The 18,240-nt window shown below is 41.3% G+C and overlaps 1 protein-coding gene across 5 annotated transcripts in view; it reads left to right on the top strand.

Moving 5' to 3' along the window:
* ERBB4 (erb-b2 receptor tyrosine kinase 4) overlaps nucleotides 1-18,240 on the top strand; it is a 1,155,234-nt gene that overhangs the window by 831,993 nt on the left and 305,001 nt on the right. For all 5 annotated transcript variants that reach the window (XM_067470344.1, XM_060781240.2, XM_067470353.1 and 2 more), the window contains exons 12-13: nucleotides 5,604-5,803; nucleotides 16,005-16,137. In XM_067470344.1, coding sequence (XP_067326445.1) covers nucleotides 5,604-5,803; nucleotides 16,005-16,137 — 333 coding nt within the window. The remainder of the gene's footprint in view (nucleotides 1-5,603; nucleotides 5,804-16,004; nucleotides 16,138-18,240) is intronic.

The raw sequence follows: 18,240 nt of genomic DNA, 5'->3' as shown, positions 1-18,240 counted from the left end.
TTCTAAAGGCCCCTTTCCCATAGTAGTTAAAGTGGCACTGTAATTGTATAGTGTGTAGAGGCTCTGGATCAGTGCCTGGTACAGTGGAACCTTGACTTAAGAGCATCTGAAGAGAGTTTGAGTTAAGAGCTTAGCCCAGCTTTCACTTTGACATAAGAGCAGCACTTTTGAGTTAACAGCCAGAAGGAGCACTACCGTTCGAGCGCAGGGCTTTGGGACGTCAAGGAATAACAACAACAACAACAACAACAACAACAACAACAACAACAACACTTTATTTATATTCCGCCATTCTCACCCCGAAGGGGACCCAGGGTGGATCACAGTACATATACACAGCAAACATTCAATGCCGCTTTGTATAGACAATACACAGACAGACAGAAAAGAAGGAGGTGGTTTGTTTCAGCTGTTTTTAGTACCATGGAAGGTTGGGTAATATAGCCAAAGAAAAAAGAGATGTGCATTGGACTTGAATAATATGGTGTTTTACATTGTGTTGCTCTTTCCCTTAGAGGAAAGTTTATGCCAGATGTGTGTATGTGTTTTTGTGTAGATGTCGTACCTTTTCCCCAACATAGCATCTAAGGCAACCACAAAATAAAAACAAACAAGAAATTATATTAGAAATGTTAACTGAAAACAGTTTAAAGATATTTGAATCATAACAATGATTATAAAAGCACAGCATGCACACCTTTTAGGACACACTTTTTCAACCACAAGGTAATAATAACCAACATTGTTATTCTTGGGCTTTTCTGGGGCTCAGAGAGAGAAAAACCAAAGCAGAATGGGTGTGATATGTTAGTGTAATATATATTGCAGACCATGGAGTAAGTTAGCCAGAAGATGCTGCTGATTTTGTAAAGAATGCAGTCAGCTGATTAAATACCAGCAAAACCTTGGGTTTTATGCTATTAGTTTTCAGCTACAACAGCTGGACAATAATTGGCTTTTAAAAAGATATCATGTAAATCTGCAGAGAACCATTTCCCCACATAAACCACTCTTCAGCTTCACTAACTTTCAACTCCGGAACATTATACAAAGTTATCTCCACTTCTCACAGTCAAGAAGTTTCCCTTTATGTTCAGAAAATGACTGGTTGCCAAAGGGAAAAAAATAACAACAATAATAACCACAAGCAAAGGAGTAGGGAATCTCCTTGGAATTAATAATTGCATCTCCATTTTAATGTAAACAGTTTGAAAGCAGTTCCCGAGGGGTAAAGCCCTCATACATCAAGCAAGACTTCATCATTTTCTCTCTAGATAATAGTTTGTTTCAGTATTGCTTTGGGTATTTTTCCATTATTTTTCTTCTTTTACTGAAAACAGTGATAGCAAATTAATCTAATTTGGATGAGAGAAACTCTGAAAATGGGTGTAACAAACCCCAGCTTCCCTCAAGAATTATAATTCAGAAAGAACAACCTACAATTCTTGAAGAAAGTAAAATTTGTTCACTCTGATTCTTCCATGGTAAAGGAAAGAGGCTATGTTTACATGGCCCATCTCAGGCACACCAGAATGTCCAAGTGGATATTTGCACATGACCATGAGCTGAACCATAAGGAAGGCTGGACGAAGGAAGATAGACTGTGGCGTTGGAGGAAAATTCTGAGAGTGCCTTTTACCGCAAGGCCAACTGTTCACTGGAGGGAAGGATATTAGAGGCAAACATAATGAGAAGACATAATGAGAAGACAGGAAAGCTTGAAGAAGACAATGATGCTGGGGAAAATGGAAGGAAAAGGGAAGCAGTGCAGACCAAGGGCAAGATGGATGGATGGTATCCTTGAAGTAAATGGCTTGACTCTGAAGGAGCTAGAGGTGGCCACGGCCGACAGGGAGCTCTGGCGTGGGCTGGTCCATGAGGTCACAAAAAGTCGGAAGTGACTGAACTACAACAACAACATGAATGTTTAGAAGAACTCAAACTACAAGAAAGGAGATTCCATCTGAACATTAGGAAGAACTTCCTGACTGTGAGAGCCGTTCAGCAGTGGAACTCTCTGACCTGGAGTGTGGTGGAGGCTCCTTCTTTGGAAGCTTTTAAACAGAGGCTGGATGGCCATCTGTCAGGGGTGATTTGAATGCAATATTCCTGCTTATTGGCAGGGGGTTGGACTGGATGGCCCATGAGGTCTCTTCCCACTCTTTGATTCTATGATTCTATGAATGTGGATTATCTACTTTGATATGTAAAATGTCAATTTCTTATTCAAAATTAAAAATATTCTTCATTAGATCTAGGGAAGTAATGCAACACCTCTATTCGGCTTTGGTTAGACCACACCTGGAATAATGTGTCCAATTCTGGGCAGTACAATTCAAGAGAGATATTGACAAGTTGGAATGTGTCCAGAGGAGGGTGACTGAAATTATCAAGGGTCTGGAGAACAAGACCTATGAGGAGTGGCTTAAGGAGCTGGGCATGTTTAGCCTGAAGAAGAGAAGGCTGAGAGGAGATATGATAGCCATGTATAAATATGTGAGAGGAAGCCACAGGGAGGAGGGAGCAAGCTTGTTTTCTGCTTCCCTAGAGACTAGGACGTGAAACAATGGCTTCAAACTACGAGAAAGGAGATTCCATCTGAACATGAGGAAGAATTTCCTAACTGTGAGAGCTGTTCAGCAGTGGAACTCTCTGCCCCAGAGTGTGGTGGAGGCTCCTTCTTTGGAAGCTTTTAAACAGAGGCTGGATGGCCATCTGTCAGGGGTGCTTTGAATGCAATATTGCTGCTTCTAGGCAGGGGGTTAGACTGGATGGCCCACGAGGTCTCATCCAACTCTATGATTCTATGATTCTAGGACACATGATAGCCATGTATAAATGTAAGAAAGGGTGTCATAAGGAAGAGGAAACAGGCTTGTTTTCTGCTGCCCTGGAAACTAGGACCAGGAGCAGTGGGTTCAAATTAGAGGAAAGGAGATAACACCTGAACATTAGGAAAAACTTCTATACTGTACAAGCTGTTCAACAGTGGGACTCTCTGCCTCGGAGTGTGGTAGAAGTGCCTTCCTTGGAGGCTTTTAAACAGATGAGGGATGACCATCTGTCAGGGATACTTTGATTGTGCTTTTCCTACATAGAATGGGGTTGGACTAGATGGTCCATGTGGTTTCTTCCAACACTATTATTCTATGATTCTTCCAAAATCCCTCCAGGAGTGATTTTTTTCTTTTCTTTTATCAGCCTCCACATTTTTTATGATTCCCATTTTGGTGACCATACTTCTGCATCTGTGTTTTTTAACCTGTCATGTATGGTGGATGAGTGAGTTCTAACTTCCTGGGGGCTGTGAAGCTGGGATACAGTCATAGATCTCTGAAACGACTACAAATGGCCAAGAATGAACATTCCCAAAATTAGGGCAAATGACAGGTTGTCTTAGCACAGATCCCCCCCACCCCCACACTCATTCTGTTTTCTTTATCCATGAAATCCTCTAGTCTTACTGTAAAACTAGTATTTTCTCTCTCTTTTCAAACCTCAGTGGCACACCCACACAGGATAGGATGACTAATTGTATCCAGAAGCCCCTAAAGTTTGCTTCTGTACATGTGGGAAAGCTGGCAGGTTTCACTGGGATGGGGCCGTATAGATGACCTCTTCTCAGAGGGCTATTTCCCCCAAAAGCATAAGAAAATTGGTGTGTGACCTTGTGGAGCAGTGGCACTGCTTCAGGTCCTGTTAGAGTAGTGGTTCTCAACCTGGGGTCCCCAGATGTTTTTTGCCCACAACTCCCAGAAATCCCAGTCAGTTTACCAGCTGTTAGGATTTCTGGGAGTTGAAGGCCGAAAACATCTGGGGACCTAAGGTTGAGAACCACTGTGTTAGAGCCTCCCAATCAACTATGGAACATCAAGGATACTGAGACCGACCTACAATAATTTTTAAACTTTGCCTGCTGCCCTTCCAATGCATTCATATGGAAAACATGTGCCCTGATGGAAAATGGGTATACTTCAAGTCTTTTCACATTTTTTAAAAAAATCTCACCATGAATGCTGCAATTACTTTAGAAGCTATTGTGTATTATGCTGCTTTTGCAATACATTTTTCTACAAGATTGTACCCCTGCTCATTCCATTCAAAAAATAAAGTGCAATGTTCCACGGCAGTTCAGCAAGGATTTCTGATCCCCAAATGTTTTAGGATCAGTTGCTTAATGAGATCACGATCTCCCTAAGTTACACCTTGACAAGATAAAGGATACCCAGAAGTGGATTTTTGTGAGTAGGGATTATGAGCTTCTTTCCGTTCTCAGGCTTAAAACCAATTTCTGGGTCCAAAATCTGTAGCTCTGTGTTTGTCTTTTGCTCCATGGTCTGGTTGATTGTTCTGAAGTTTCTATCTATACTTACAGTCAACTTTAAAAGCCATGTTTAGTGTCCACATGGAATTGCATTTTTATATATTTGCCACTTTAGCTAAATTGGTTGTGTCTGTTAAGGATAATAGTTAAACCTGTTGATAAACTATACAAGCTAGCTGGCATTGCCGCCCCCCCCCCCCCAATGTGCAACAGGAAGTTGCTGCTAAATGTGAGAGAAATAAGGTTGAACAATGAAAGGCTACCAGCCTATTCCCAGTAGACTCAAGTCAAGGAAAAGCTTTATGAGAACTACCACTCCTCTTGGCGTCAGTCCAGCAACAGGAAGGGTATCCCTCTGGGCAGCTAAACCAGGAAATCCCAACTGGATGCCCCCCCCCCCCCCGTGAGGGTCTTCCTCCAGGGGCAAACCAAGAATGGACAACTTGGAAGTCCCTGAACAGACTCAGAAGCGGAGTGGGCAGATCAAAAGACAACCTGGCAAAATGGCACTACCTAAAAGAATCCCACACCTTGTGTGACCGTGGAGCAGAATAGAAACTCCGCATCTGTATGCTTGTCCACTATGCCCTGCCTCATGTACACAGGAAGAATTGTTGGAGACTACAGAAAATGCCATTTCTGTTGCCCGTTTTTGGTCAAAAGATATTTAGCCGCTTGCACACCTTCTATTTTTATCAGTTTTATACTAATTTATGCAATGCTTTTGATACAAAATAAATAAAATAAAATAGTTAAACAACATATTACATCTGATCTTTGGAGCTAAGCATGATCAGGCTTGTTGGATCTTGGAAGGGAAACCAGCAAGGAATGCCAGGTGTTATGTGTTATATTTTAGAGGAAGGCAATGACAAACCACCTCTAAATATTCTTTGATTAAGAGAAATCTATGAAATTAATAGGGTTACCATAAATTGACATGGGATTTGAAGACACATATGTGGCATCAATATCTTCTAAGTCCTTTCAATTTCTCTAGATCATTTGAATAAAAGGGAAACATTCCTTAACTACTTATTACCTTTGAGCACCTTTAGTTTTTTGTGCTGTTCTAAGTAAGCACTCTTTGCTTCTGGTTCGTAATAATTTGGATGAAATAAGAAGTGGGGGAAATTAGATTAATTTCCCACCTTTTCAGTTTCAGGCCCTCAAGTTCTCCGTAATGGTTGTCACTAAGCAACAAGGAAGCCTCCATAATTCAGGCACCTACACAACGTGATGTCCCTGTTTATGATTCTGTTCTTCTTTCTTCTTCTAGTGGCCTGTCTTTGCTCATTCTCAAGCAGCATGGAATTAGATCGCTGCAGTTTCAGTCCCTGAAGCATATCAGCGCTGGTAATGTCTACATAACAGATAATAGTAACCTGTGCTACTATCATACCATCAACTGGACCAGCCTCTTCAGCACTCCCAACCAAAAGACCGTGATCCATAGAAACAAGAAAGCAGAAAACTGCAGTAAGTATGAGTTGCTATGCTAATGTGTGCTCCGAAAGAGAGAGGACTGGCAAAAACTGATACTGTATTCTGATGAGTGGTCTGTGATCAGTACTTCAACTGTCAGTCACTCCTTTCCCCTAGAGCAGTGGTTCTCAACCTGGGGTCCCCAGATGTTTTTGGCCTTCAACTCCCAGAAATCCCAACAGCTGGTAAACTGGCTGGGATTTCTGGGAGTTGTAGGCCAAAAACACCTGGGGAACCAAGGTTGAGAACCACTGCCCTAGAGAGACTTATCCAATGTACTGATCGCTCTGTTGGGATAAAAGGTGAGTGGTTGCTGAGATCTATTCAGTAGTGCTTTATCTCTCATAATGCAATACTAACAATGCTGGTGCTCTGTCATATAAGCCCACACACAGAAGGAACTATTTATTTATTTAGAACATTTATATTCCACCCTTCTCACCCCAAATTGGACTCAGGGCAGAGCACAGCATATATACGGCAAACATTCAATGCCATGACAAGAATTCATATACATATACATAAACATTAAAAACATTTATCTCAATATTAAAATACACCATTTAAAACCGTCCTGGTCATCAGCGTCAAATCTAATTGGCCTAGTAATCTTTCGTATTGTTTCTTTATTGCCCTGTCCCCAAAGCTTGGTCCCACAGCCAAGTTTTTACCATCCTTCTGAAGGACAGGTGGGGGGGGGGTGATCCAATCTCACTAGGAAGGGAGTTCCGTAGCCAGGGGGCAATTACCAAGAAGGCCCTGTCTCTCGTCCCTACCAATTGCGCCTGTGACAATGGCGGGATGGAAAGCAGGACCTTCCTGGAGGATCTTAATCTCTACGATGCATTCTGACAGGTCAGTTGGGTCGGAGCCATTTAGGGCTTTATAGGCCAAAGCTAGCACTTTGAATTGAGCCAGTAGCAAACTGGCAGCCAGAAGAGCTGGCGTAACATGGGAGTTGTATGCTCCCTGTATGCCACCCGAGTTATTAACCTGGCTGCCTCTCGTTGGACTATTTGAAGCTTCCGAGCCATCTTCCAAGGCAACCCCATGTAGACTACATTGCAGTAGTCTATCCGAAATGTAACGAGAGTGTGGACCACTGTGGCCAAGTCTGACTTCCCAAGGTACGGGCACAGCTGGCACGAAAGTTTTAATTGTGCGAACGCTCCCCTGCAACCTGGGATTCCAGACTCAGTGATGAGTCCAGGAGGACCCCCAAGCTGCAAACCTGTGCCTTCAAGGGGATTACCTAGGACACAACTAATAGATTCTGGGTTCAGCATCCATGTTGCAATGAGCCTGAGTATTGGCAAGCAACAAGAGGAACACATGGTGGATGGGAGTCAGCAAGGTGTGTATCAGCCATAGTGGGCTAATCCCCAACCATTTTCCAAATGTGCTAGACACTGGTTTCAAAGTTGGTTTGAGCAGTTTTGAGCATTGATTTGGATATTCTGAAGTTGCAGGAAGGCTGTGTAGAGGGATGATTCATGTCCCAGCATAGTAGATTTTTGTATTTGTATGTATTAGTCATTAATAGCTTTTATTAAATGGGCCATAACATGTCTAAGTGAGCATCAGATGAGAGTTCTACAGCTTTGAAGAAAAAACAGGTAGGCATCTTTTGCTTGCAGTAATTATTGCATGACAAATCTAGGAGGACAGCAATGCAATGGTTTGTTACCTTCTTCCTGGTGATCCAGCTCTCTCATTGATATTCCCCGAGTTCCTGAAGTTTTGTTTTGTTTTAACCTCTGAACTGTTTCTCTGCACTTCACCCTCATTGGATGAACTTATTATTGCCTAAGTCAACTGGCTTGACAATATAGCTCCAGACAGAAGGGAGTAAGTACTAAGGAATGGAGAAACATAATTCCATGTTTTAGCAGCATTTTCTGATACAAGAAGGTCCCTTAGCTTTGGTAGTTATTATTTTTGGGGAGCGGGGGGGGGGGGGGGATACTGAATGAGTTGAAACACATTCACTGAATCTTCCACTGAAGAGGGAGATATGCCAGTGCTTGAACAGTTACTTTTATAGAATATTACTCCTAGGATCTCCCATCTGGGGTATTCTTGTGTTGTAATTAAATAAAACTTTACCAAGCTCTGAGATTTACTTATTCCTTTTGTAAGTGAAAGAGCCACATGTGTGCTGTTAGGATGGTTTCTTTCAAATGGCATTACTAGAAGCCTATATTAAAAGCATCAAAGGGAAAATGTGGCTTGATGAAGATTCATTTTATGTTATTGTCAGTGATTTCAAAGGAGCATCTGCAGTTGAAGAGCTTGAAAAAAAAGGGAGAAGGCCATGAATTCAAAAAAGAAAACAAAACCCAAAACTGGCAGTCATTCCTCTAATGCAATTATACCGATAATTGAATTGCATCTCCCTACAAAACTGTTTAAAATTATTAAGCTCTAACTGACATGCCAAAATCTCAGTTATTACATTAAAAACTACCAAGACTAGTATTATTAATGGACATTACAAGTATATCTAGGGCATGCTGAGGATGTCATGACAGGGTTTGCTCAGGACTTCATGGCAACCATGGGGCTGCCCCCGTATGGCATCCCTCCTATTCATGTGGCAAAAAACGCGCCTTAGATTTGGATTTTGCTATTGGATAGATGTCGGTTATTTATTTATTTATTTATTATTCAAACTTATATGCCGCCACTCCCCTGGGGCTCAGAGCGGCTTACAAGAACAGGCTAAAATCTAACACAATTTAAAAACATTTTAATACAATTTAAAAACAGCAATATCAAAGCTCAAAGGCCTGTTGAAACAGGTATGTCTTACATGCCCTGCGGAAAGCTGATAAGTCCCGAAAGGCATGGACTTCAGATGGCAGAGTATTCCAGAGTGATGGTGCCACTGCTGTAAAAGCTCTGCGTCTGGTTGCTGTTAGACGCAAGGTCTTGACACTGGGAATTTCCAACAAATCTTGGTCCTCAGAATGGCGGGATCTCTGGGGTGGGGGAGAGAATACAACAACCCCATTATCACGATCAGATCACTTCCATGTGAAATTTGGTTTGGGGGACTGTTTACTGAGGCTTGGGCAGTTTCGTTTGTTAATTTCGTAATTCGTTATTAATTCGTATTTAAATTAGCTTAGGATCCAATATTGAGCCATGCAGGACTAATGTGAGGAGTAATTAAAAATTAAAACAATTTTTCCAATTTGTTTCGTATTGTTTCGTAATTGTTTCGTAATTGGTTCAAAATTGTTTCGAAATTGTTTCGTAATTGTTTCGTAATTATTTGCGTATGTCTGGTGCAAGTTTTATAGTTGTTGTTTGTTTTATCAATGATAAAAAATAAATTATCACACCAACAGTCAACAACAGAGGGAGAGGGAAGCTTCAGAAGTTCCCCCTGTCCCATTTGGAGGATTTTTTATCATATTGCGTAATCGCGTCCGCCATTAACGAATCTATTTGTAATTTTACAAAATTTCGTATATTTCGGACTTTTTTAAAGGAAAATTTCGGAATTCTTTAAAAAAAACGAAACGCAAGGGCCCCCCTAAAAACGAAAAGAGTTTAGAACCAAATTTTTCCGTTGTTAGCCAAGCCTACTGTTTACAATGATATGCTCAGAGACTTATAGAATTCTAATTCCCCTCCCCCCAAATAAAAGTGAAAGAAAAGGTACCTGGCCATCATAAATTTCCTCCTCGCATACTCCTGGTGCAAGGAAATGACACTTGAGGAGAGGGGAGGGACGAGGAGGAAGATCCCTCATTGGTCTCTCATACAACCCTCCCCCCACCCTTGCACATCATTTCCTCACACCAGGAAAATGTGAGGAGAGACGTTATGGTGGCCAAGTACCTTTTCTTTCACTTTTAGAGGCTTAATGGGGGGCTTGGGGGAAGGGATGGGCACCATCCTGCATCTTTGGGGTCCAGGAGCCCAAAAGGCATAAGATGCAGTATAGACTCACTCCCTGGGTAGTCCTGAAACAACCCGGATGTGAGCTTCCACAAGCCCAATACTCCATTATATCTGGGCCTTTCAGGAAGGCATGGATCTAATGGGGTATCTAATTAATTTGTTTTTACCGGAGGCACTGTTTGGATGCCTCCGGTAAAAACTAGGACAGGTCTCAGTTTTGTTGAAAGAAAACTTGATCAATGAAAGAGTTCCATCATGGCTACCATTTAGGATGAATATGGTGTCAACCATGTGGCATGACATAGAAAATTGGCATGCAGGTCCTTCTCCTCCTCCTTCTCATCTTCTTGTAGATCAAGTGTCCAGAGGAGGGCGACTAAAATGATCAAGGGTCTGGAGAACAAGCTCTATGAGGAGGGGCTTAGGGAACTGGGCATGTTTAGCCTGAAGAAGAGAAGGCTGAGAGGAGATATGATAGCCATGTATAAATATGTGAGAGGAAGCCACAGGGAGGAGGGAGCAAGCTTGTTTTCTGCTTCCTTGGAGACTAGGACGCGGAACAATGGCTTCAAACTACAAGAGAGGAGATTGCATCTGAACATTAGGAAGAACTTCCAGACTGTGAGAGCCGTTCAGCAGTGGAACTCTCTGTCCTGGAGTGTGGTGGAGGCTCCTTCTTTGGAAGCTTTTAAGCAGAGGCTGGATGGCCATCTGTCAGGGGTGATTTGAATGCAATATTCCTGCTTCTTGGCAGGGGGTTGGACTGGATGGCCCATGAGGTCTCTTCCAACTCTTTGATTCTATGATTCTAAGACGGGAAACAATATCCTATTAAAATACAACACATAGATTTTGTTAAAACTCAGCAACTAGTTAATACGTTAATTTAAAAGAACATAGAAGCCCTATTAAAACAGCCATTCATAGTTTAAAAAACATCTGGGTAGGCCTTCTGGAAGATATGGGTGTTATTCTTTTTTAAAAAAAAACAATTAGAACTTTCTCATGAGAACTTAGCCTTTCCCCTGACCCTTCTCAATCAGAATCTGCAATAACTTTATTGTCCAAAGTGTCTCCATTTTGCATCTCATCCTCACTGATCACATCAGGATCACTATCCAAGTCAGACCCAGAAACATTAGAAGGGGGAAACACAATCACAGATTCAGGCTCAGACACAGGCTGAGTCCCGACAGGTCATTCCACAATTTAGGAGTGGCTGAAGAAATAGTCCTACAGGTGTCCATTGGCTGACCGAATAAACATCTCATGGAGGACCTGAGTATATGGAGGAGATTATATAGGAGGAAGTGATCCCTTATTGTAATCTGGGCCCAAACCATATAGGGCTTTCAAGCTAGTAGCCAACACTTAGTACTTTGCCTGGAAACTAATGGGCAGGCATATCTAGCCAAAGGAGAGTCTGTTAGAGTTAGATCTCTTGGGCAAATGCTAAAACCAGCTTTCAGTACTGAAAACTTTTCAAAACTTGCTTCAGAGAAGCACCAAAACTCATGGATTACTTGCTTGGTCTCACTAATATTATTTTCAATAATTCTCTCTTGTCCTGTAAACAAGACATGTCTGCTTGGGTTTCATTTTTGTCAAATGAAAACGATGATTCTAACCCTCAGCAGAATAAGCAATGGGTCAGAAAAAGTTGCAACTTAAATGGAAATAATAGGCTAGAGTGAAGAAGGGAAGCATTAACCAATACCTAAGTGCTTTGTCGTGCTTCACCAGCTCTGTTTCGGAAAGCCACAGCTTCTTCATAAACACCTTTAGTCAATTAAGTTTATAAATCTTGGAGGCCTAATTGATTTTATTCCTGCTTGTTTAATTAACTGAGTAATATTGTTATGGAACTTTCCTTTAATAAAAGGAGCTGACAAGCCAAGGTTTTTAATGAAAGATTACTCAGAGGTTTATATCTTATATAGAAAGTGGGGCTTCTTCTTTTTTTTTTTTTTCTTTGTTGAGCAGAAAAGTTTAGTTTCCTTGTCAAACTCCATCAAGAACTCTAGTTTTATAAAACATGACAGGGCAGAGTCAGGATTTTTTTCCAAATAATGCAAAACATGCTTTAAAGAATATTGTTAATTAATTTAATCACAGTAAGTCTCCAAGAACCTGGATTCATTAAATCTAATAGAAATCATTTTGACTAGTATTATGGTTAGTCCTCTGATGCTCTGCACAGCATCCGAAGACCTAAATACAATTGTTTTGTCCCCACAAGAGCAAACCTCATTTAATCAATGGAATCTGCATAGGTTTTGGTGTACTTTCCATATTTGACTCAATTGATTTGAAGCAGCATTTGGATTTAGATCTTAATATTCCTCCACAACCAACCTGGGAAGTTAAACCCCTGTGCCGGCAGGAGTGAAGACTGACAGGTCGCAGGTTCGAATCCAGGGAGAGGCAGATGAGCTCCCTCTATCAGCTCTAGCTCCTCATGCGGGGACATGAGAGAAGCCTCCCACAAGGATGATAAAAACATCAAATTATCCAGGCGTCCCCTGGGCAATGTCCTTGCAGACGGCCAATTCTCTCACAGCAGAAGTGACTTGCAGTTTCTCAAGTTGCTCCTGACATGACAAAAAAACAAACCCTGGGAAGTCGGTTAAGATGATGTTATGAGTGAGCATTCGATGATTGCTCACACATAGTCTGTGAATTAGTCTGTGATGATTAGTCTGTGAAGTTTGTTTCCTCTTTGTGGTCTATGTAGTTCAATATATATGGGTTGTTTTATGTCTATGATTAATTAAAGCCTTGCAGTGCGGAACATAGCATTGTGGTGACGTTCATGCCAAAGCAGAATATCCACTATTCTCTCTTATGGTTCATTCACATCTATGCTAAAATCCAGAGCCAGACTGGAGTAGCAATGCTCCAGACTAATCCCAGGGGTGGCTACAATATCCCATGCCCATTCTGCGTTGTGGCAGAACAAAGTCCAGATAGTCCCATGAAACCAGTTTGAATCCACTGGATTGTTGTCTTACCTTTGTTGGTCCAGTTGCCACTGTCAGGTGGTTGTGTGGTTCAGGAGAACTCCGGGCAATCACTAGGTGCCTTTAGACTGGATCTACGCTGCCCTATATCCCAGGATCTGATCCCAGGTTATTTGCTTTGAACTGGATTTTATGAATCTACATTGCCAGATAATTTGGAATAAGTAGATCTGGGATCATATCTTGAAACATAAGGTAGTGTAGAAACAGCCTTACTCTGTGTTATATCAGTCTACACTGACCATACAAATGTAGTTCAAATTGGATTATATGTCAGTGCAGATGGGGCCCGAGTGTCATTAAAACTCCTGTGCACTCTGCAACTTTGCTTAAAATTAATTAAGAACTGGAAGTTCCTGGATGTCATTTGGATGTCACATAATAATAATAATAATAATAATAATAATAATAATAATAACAACAACAACAACAACAACAACAACTTTATTTATATACCGCTCTATCTCCCCGGGGGACTCAGAGCGGTTTCCAAGTAACATCATCAATACATACAGAGTAAACAACATAACCATAAGAGTAACAAACTATGTAAGCATAAAATTGTTGCCATAACAAATATATATTAAAAGTAATCCTGCCTGTTCAAGGCAATTTAAAAGGCCGGGCCGAGATTAGTGCAAGCTCAAAAATTCTAGGGGGCCCGGGAATTAAGTGCAGTGCTATAGCAGGGTCTATGGCTGTTCCTTTCCGGGGCCTATTAGAGGAAGTGACCTGGGTAATTGGTAGGAAGAATACGGCCATATTCAACAATGTCTGGACTCAGCTAGGACTAACCATTCTCAAAGGTTTGTTGAAACCACCAGGTCTTCAAGCTCTTACAAAAGGAGGGGAGGAAAGGGGCCTGTCTAATTTCCCTGGGGAGGGTGTTCCAGAGGTGGGGGCCACCACTGAGAAAGCCCTCTCTCTCGTCCCCACCAACCGTGACTGTGGTGGAAACGAAAGGAAGGCCTCCCTGGAAAAATGAACATTTTATGGCTTTCACATTGCAACCACTAACTGAACCAGGCTAATAAGTGAAATTAATAGATAAGGATGACATGGGTTGGGAGGAAAATGGGGGCTTGGATTACTTTTTAAATTTTATTTAAATTTTATTCTGGCTCTTTGAATATTTGAGAGCTTCAAGTAATCCACCTTTTTCTAGTTGAGAATTATGACTTCTGTTCAACCCTGTCCTCTCATATTTGAGTTATCAGTAAATGTGTTCTTATATCTAATCAAAGGATGTCTCATCCTAGATAGTTTGTGTGCTTTTTAATGTAGAGGAATGTCAGTGTTGAGGAGACCATATTATGACAGAAGGGAACTAAATTCATTTCTGGACTTCAGGGCAAAGCAAATTAAACTAAATTTGCTTTGCCCTAACCTCCAGACATGGATTTAGTTTCCTTCTGTTATAATATAGTCTCCTCAACATGGTTATTGACATATTAAAAGTTATGAAATATGTTGTTAAAGTGATCACTGCTAGGAACAATACAAAAAAACTGGACATTTTTGGACCTTTGAAATTCACAGCTCATCTATGCTGATTCATGATCCGAGGCCGATCTGGCATGCTCAATGGCAGATCAGCCCCAGGTATGTTCCTCCAGCCACTGCAGAGGTGAAGAGTTGCCACCACTAAGTGGTGCCAAACACCAGTAGGCAGTAACCCCAAATAACTCTTCTTCCCTATCCTCTGTATCATGGTTGTCTCTGGCTGTGACATGGGCCAAGGGCAATTGGACACCTGGGGGGGGGGGATCTCCTACTCCCCCCTCCTTCTTAGCATATATTGTTGTCCTGGCTGTCATTGAACATGGTAACAGATAAGTAGGTCCTATGTTTTGGCCCGGGGGCACTACAACGTGGGGATAGATATCTGCCATTCTTTGTCTCAGGGGCACTCAAGCCTGGGAAACATGGGATGGCAGTGGAGAATGGTGCTTAGGGCCTGTTCCACAAGCCCTAATTCAAGGAGTAATCTTATTTCTGTGGCAGAATTCAGACTTTCCTACGACTTTGGCTAATGCAGGAAAATGCCATGTTAGGTGGCCATGCCCCAATGTTTCCTCAGATCAGCCCCATGCAGCATTTGGCCACCACAGGGCTGATTTGCCTTTACATCAAATTAAGTGGTCAGTGTAGATGGGGTCTAAAATAAGATTGGAATGTTTCATCTGTTAATATATATTCCAACTCAAAATCTTATACTGTTAATTTGAAAATAATGTCTTATGTCGTTGCAAAAGTTCTTGCTGTCCAAAGAAATGTAACGCATCCATTACAAACCTGTTATTCCCTAGAGGTATACATTTCGTTTTTGCTATGTGTGTGTGTGTGTGGGGGGGGGGGGGGGATCACTATGTTTTGTTTGTATATTATTTCAGATTCTAGGGTATAAAAATCTAGGGTATTTAAAATGACAATAGATTGCATATTAAATAATCACATATTGAAACAAATGACAGTTTTCAAAAAATATTAAGGCTATTCACAATTAGGATTTATTCTGTACAAAATGTTCATGTAGGTATTTTGCTTATATGAACACCACTATGGGAAAGGCACTCTTCCATTGTCTGAGTCAGAGCCTTCCTACTTTTCATCATGAAGAAGTTCCTCCTCAAATGGAGAGAGGCCTACTTACCTTAAGTTAGTGTGCAGTGTGACAACATTTAAAATCAAGCTTTCTAAGGGTCCTTCTACACATAACTAAAAACCCAGAAGAATCTGGGATTAAAAGAAGAGTGGCTAAATGATGTTTTGAGAAAGTGCAAGTAGAATTGAGTTAACAGCTGAAAAGGTGCGTGTAAAACCCGATTCTGGACAAAAATGTGCATCTTCTCATGACTGTATATCTCTGCATATGACTTCCTTCTGATCCCCTGGTGTGGACTGCTCCATCACAAGTGCATATTTTAAAAGCCCCAAGCAGATGATCAAGCTGTCAAAAATGGAGTCATGGACTAGGTGGCTAAACGGAAGCACAGTTGGAAATCAATTACAATTAGAACTCTCTGCAATGATTCCTTTGTTCTGATCTTTATATTTGTAAACAGAGCTGGCATTTACAGTTGGGTGAGAATAAGCATCTGCTTGTGTACATTTAGATCGCCACATGAGTGCATATGAAGTCCAGTGCATCTTGGATACACACACACACACACACACACACACACACGCATATATATATATCTCATAATTGATCTTGTCATTTAGTATAGGGTATAATTGTTGTCCCTGTTTTTATGTTACAGCTACAGAGGGAATGGTATGCAGCCCTTTATGCTCGAGAAATGGATGTTGGGGACCAGGGCCAGACCAGTGTTTGTCCTGTAGGCATTTCATCAGAGGAAGGACCTGTGTAAAGGCTTGTAACCTCTATGATGGGTAAGACATTTTATCTGCAAGATCTATCTCTTTCCCTCTGCACATGTATATATGTTTTCCAAAACTATGCTAATTGTTTTAAAATTTGAAAAGACATATTTAGATGAAATGCATAGAAAGGATAATGAAAGAAGAAAATTTCTGCTCCCAGAGCAATTTATTGTTGCAGATAAGTGTCTGAAACAAGTAATGTGCTCAGACATAATACAGTAGCCCATCTTGATATAAGGATTTGAAAGAAATGCTGTTTTCAAAAAAAGAAGAAAAAATCCCTAGGGTAATTTGAATGGTTACACTTATGATTGCCTGACATACATTTTTAAAAGAGCAGACTGATATGTTTGGGGTGAAGCAAAAGAACAGGTCAGTCTTTTGAAAGAAAACCAGGAGTCTAAAACCATGTGCTGTGTTTTTATCAGTATTTTAATTGAGGTACTGAGATGCAGAGCACAATGACAAACAGTTTATTCATATTAGTGATAGACTGAGAAACAGCATAAAATGTTGGTTATCAGCCAAAATGGCCCAACATGAAATTCATAGCATTTGCAAGGACAGTAGTACTCACAATCTACTACCAACTTCTGGTGAATGCAGGATTTGCAGTGAAAGATACAAGTAGAGCATATTTAATAGATCACTCCCCATCATCTTATTAAGTGCCACAATGAAGGAGAGCTCATCAATTCCTGTGGAAGTCTGTCCTACAACCTACTTTCTCAATTTTGATGAAATCTTGCCCTTTGGAGCACCTTTTGAATATTTCAGAACCACCATCACAATTTTCATAAATCTTTGCTTCTCCAGTATAAATAGCTCTTTTTAATTGTTCTTTGAATGGCTTTATGCCTAAACTTCAAACCAGCCTGGTCTACCTTTTCAGAATGCACTCCCATTTGTCAGGTTTTTTTTCTTAAAATGTGGTACCTAGATTTGCTTACAGTTCTTGAGAGATGCTTGAATGCAGAATAAAATGAAACTGTTCCTTTCCATATTGCTTCTGTCATTGCATGTGAGATCTGTCATTGCATACCTGATGGCAGTATTGAGTATCCACTGGGGCTAGAAATGAACTGTTTTGTACATCCATTACATAAAAGATCTTTTGTGGCATATGGCATCCAGATATGTTGAGTAAGAAACATTGATGGATATGGTTTCTATTCATCTTGAATAATCTGCTAGCTCAAGCCAACATCACAGATCAAATGGATGGTAAGAAATGTAGGGGACTTCACACCTGCCATTTAAAGCCTACATTATTTGTTATGTATTTTGCTCCACAACCTTTATATAGGCACACAGCTGAAGGATGTAATGCACTAGTTTTTTTAATTTTATTTATTTATTTATTTGACATGTATACCGCCACTCCCAATTTGGCTCGGAGCAGTAGATTAAAACAATACTTTAAAATACAATAAAAACGAGAACCGACATAGTCCCGAGTTATTCACCCATCGAAAGCTTGTCGAAAAAGAAAGGTCTTACAGGCTTTCCGAAAAGCAAGTAGGTCTCGGATGGTTCGGGTTTCAACTGGCAAGGCATTCCATAAATAAGGGGCCACAATCGAGAAGGCTCTCTGCCTAGTAGAGGACAGATGATAAGTCCGGATGTTGGGGACTTCAAGCAAATTTTGATCCTCGGACCGAAGTAATCTCTGGGGTTGGTAGGGGGATAAGCGGGCCCTCAGGTACACCGGCCCCAGACCATATAAGGCCTTAAAGGTTAGTACCAGCACCTTGAAAGTAATCCGGTACTCAATCGGAAGCCAGTGCAGCTGTTGTAGAATTGGGGTGATACGACACCTCGCCGGCACCCCGGCGAGAAGACGAGCCGCCGCATTTTGCACCAGCTTCAGTTTCCGGATCACTGACAAAGGAAGGCCAATGTAGAGGGCGTTACAGTAGTCAAGCCTCAAGATGACCGTCGCCTGGATCACCGTAGCCAGGTCGTTCCTAGATAGGAAGGGAGCCAGTCGCCTAGCCTGATGTAGATGGAAAAACGCAGATCTGCTCACAGCAGAGATCTGGGCCTCCATTGTGAGCAGAGGGTCTAATAAGACACCAAGGCTTTTTACAGAAGGTGACGGACCTAGTGTCT

This window comes from Anolis sagrei, chromosome 1 (genome assembly GCF_037176765.1).
Source record: "Anolis sagrei isolate rAnoSag1 chromosome 1, rAnoSag1.mat, whole genome shotgun sequence".
In the NCBI taxonomy this organism is placed as follows: domain Eukaryota; kingdom Metazoa; phylum Chordata; class Lepidosauria; order Squamata; family Dactyloidae; genus Anolis; species Anolis sagrei.
The sequence above is the reverse complement of the archived record's forward strand: the minus strand, read 5'-3'. Positions and strand labels throughout refer to the sequence as shown.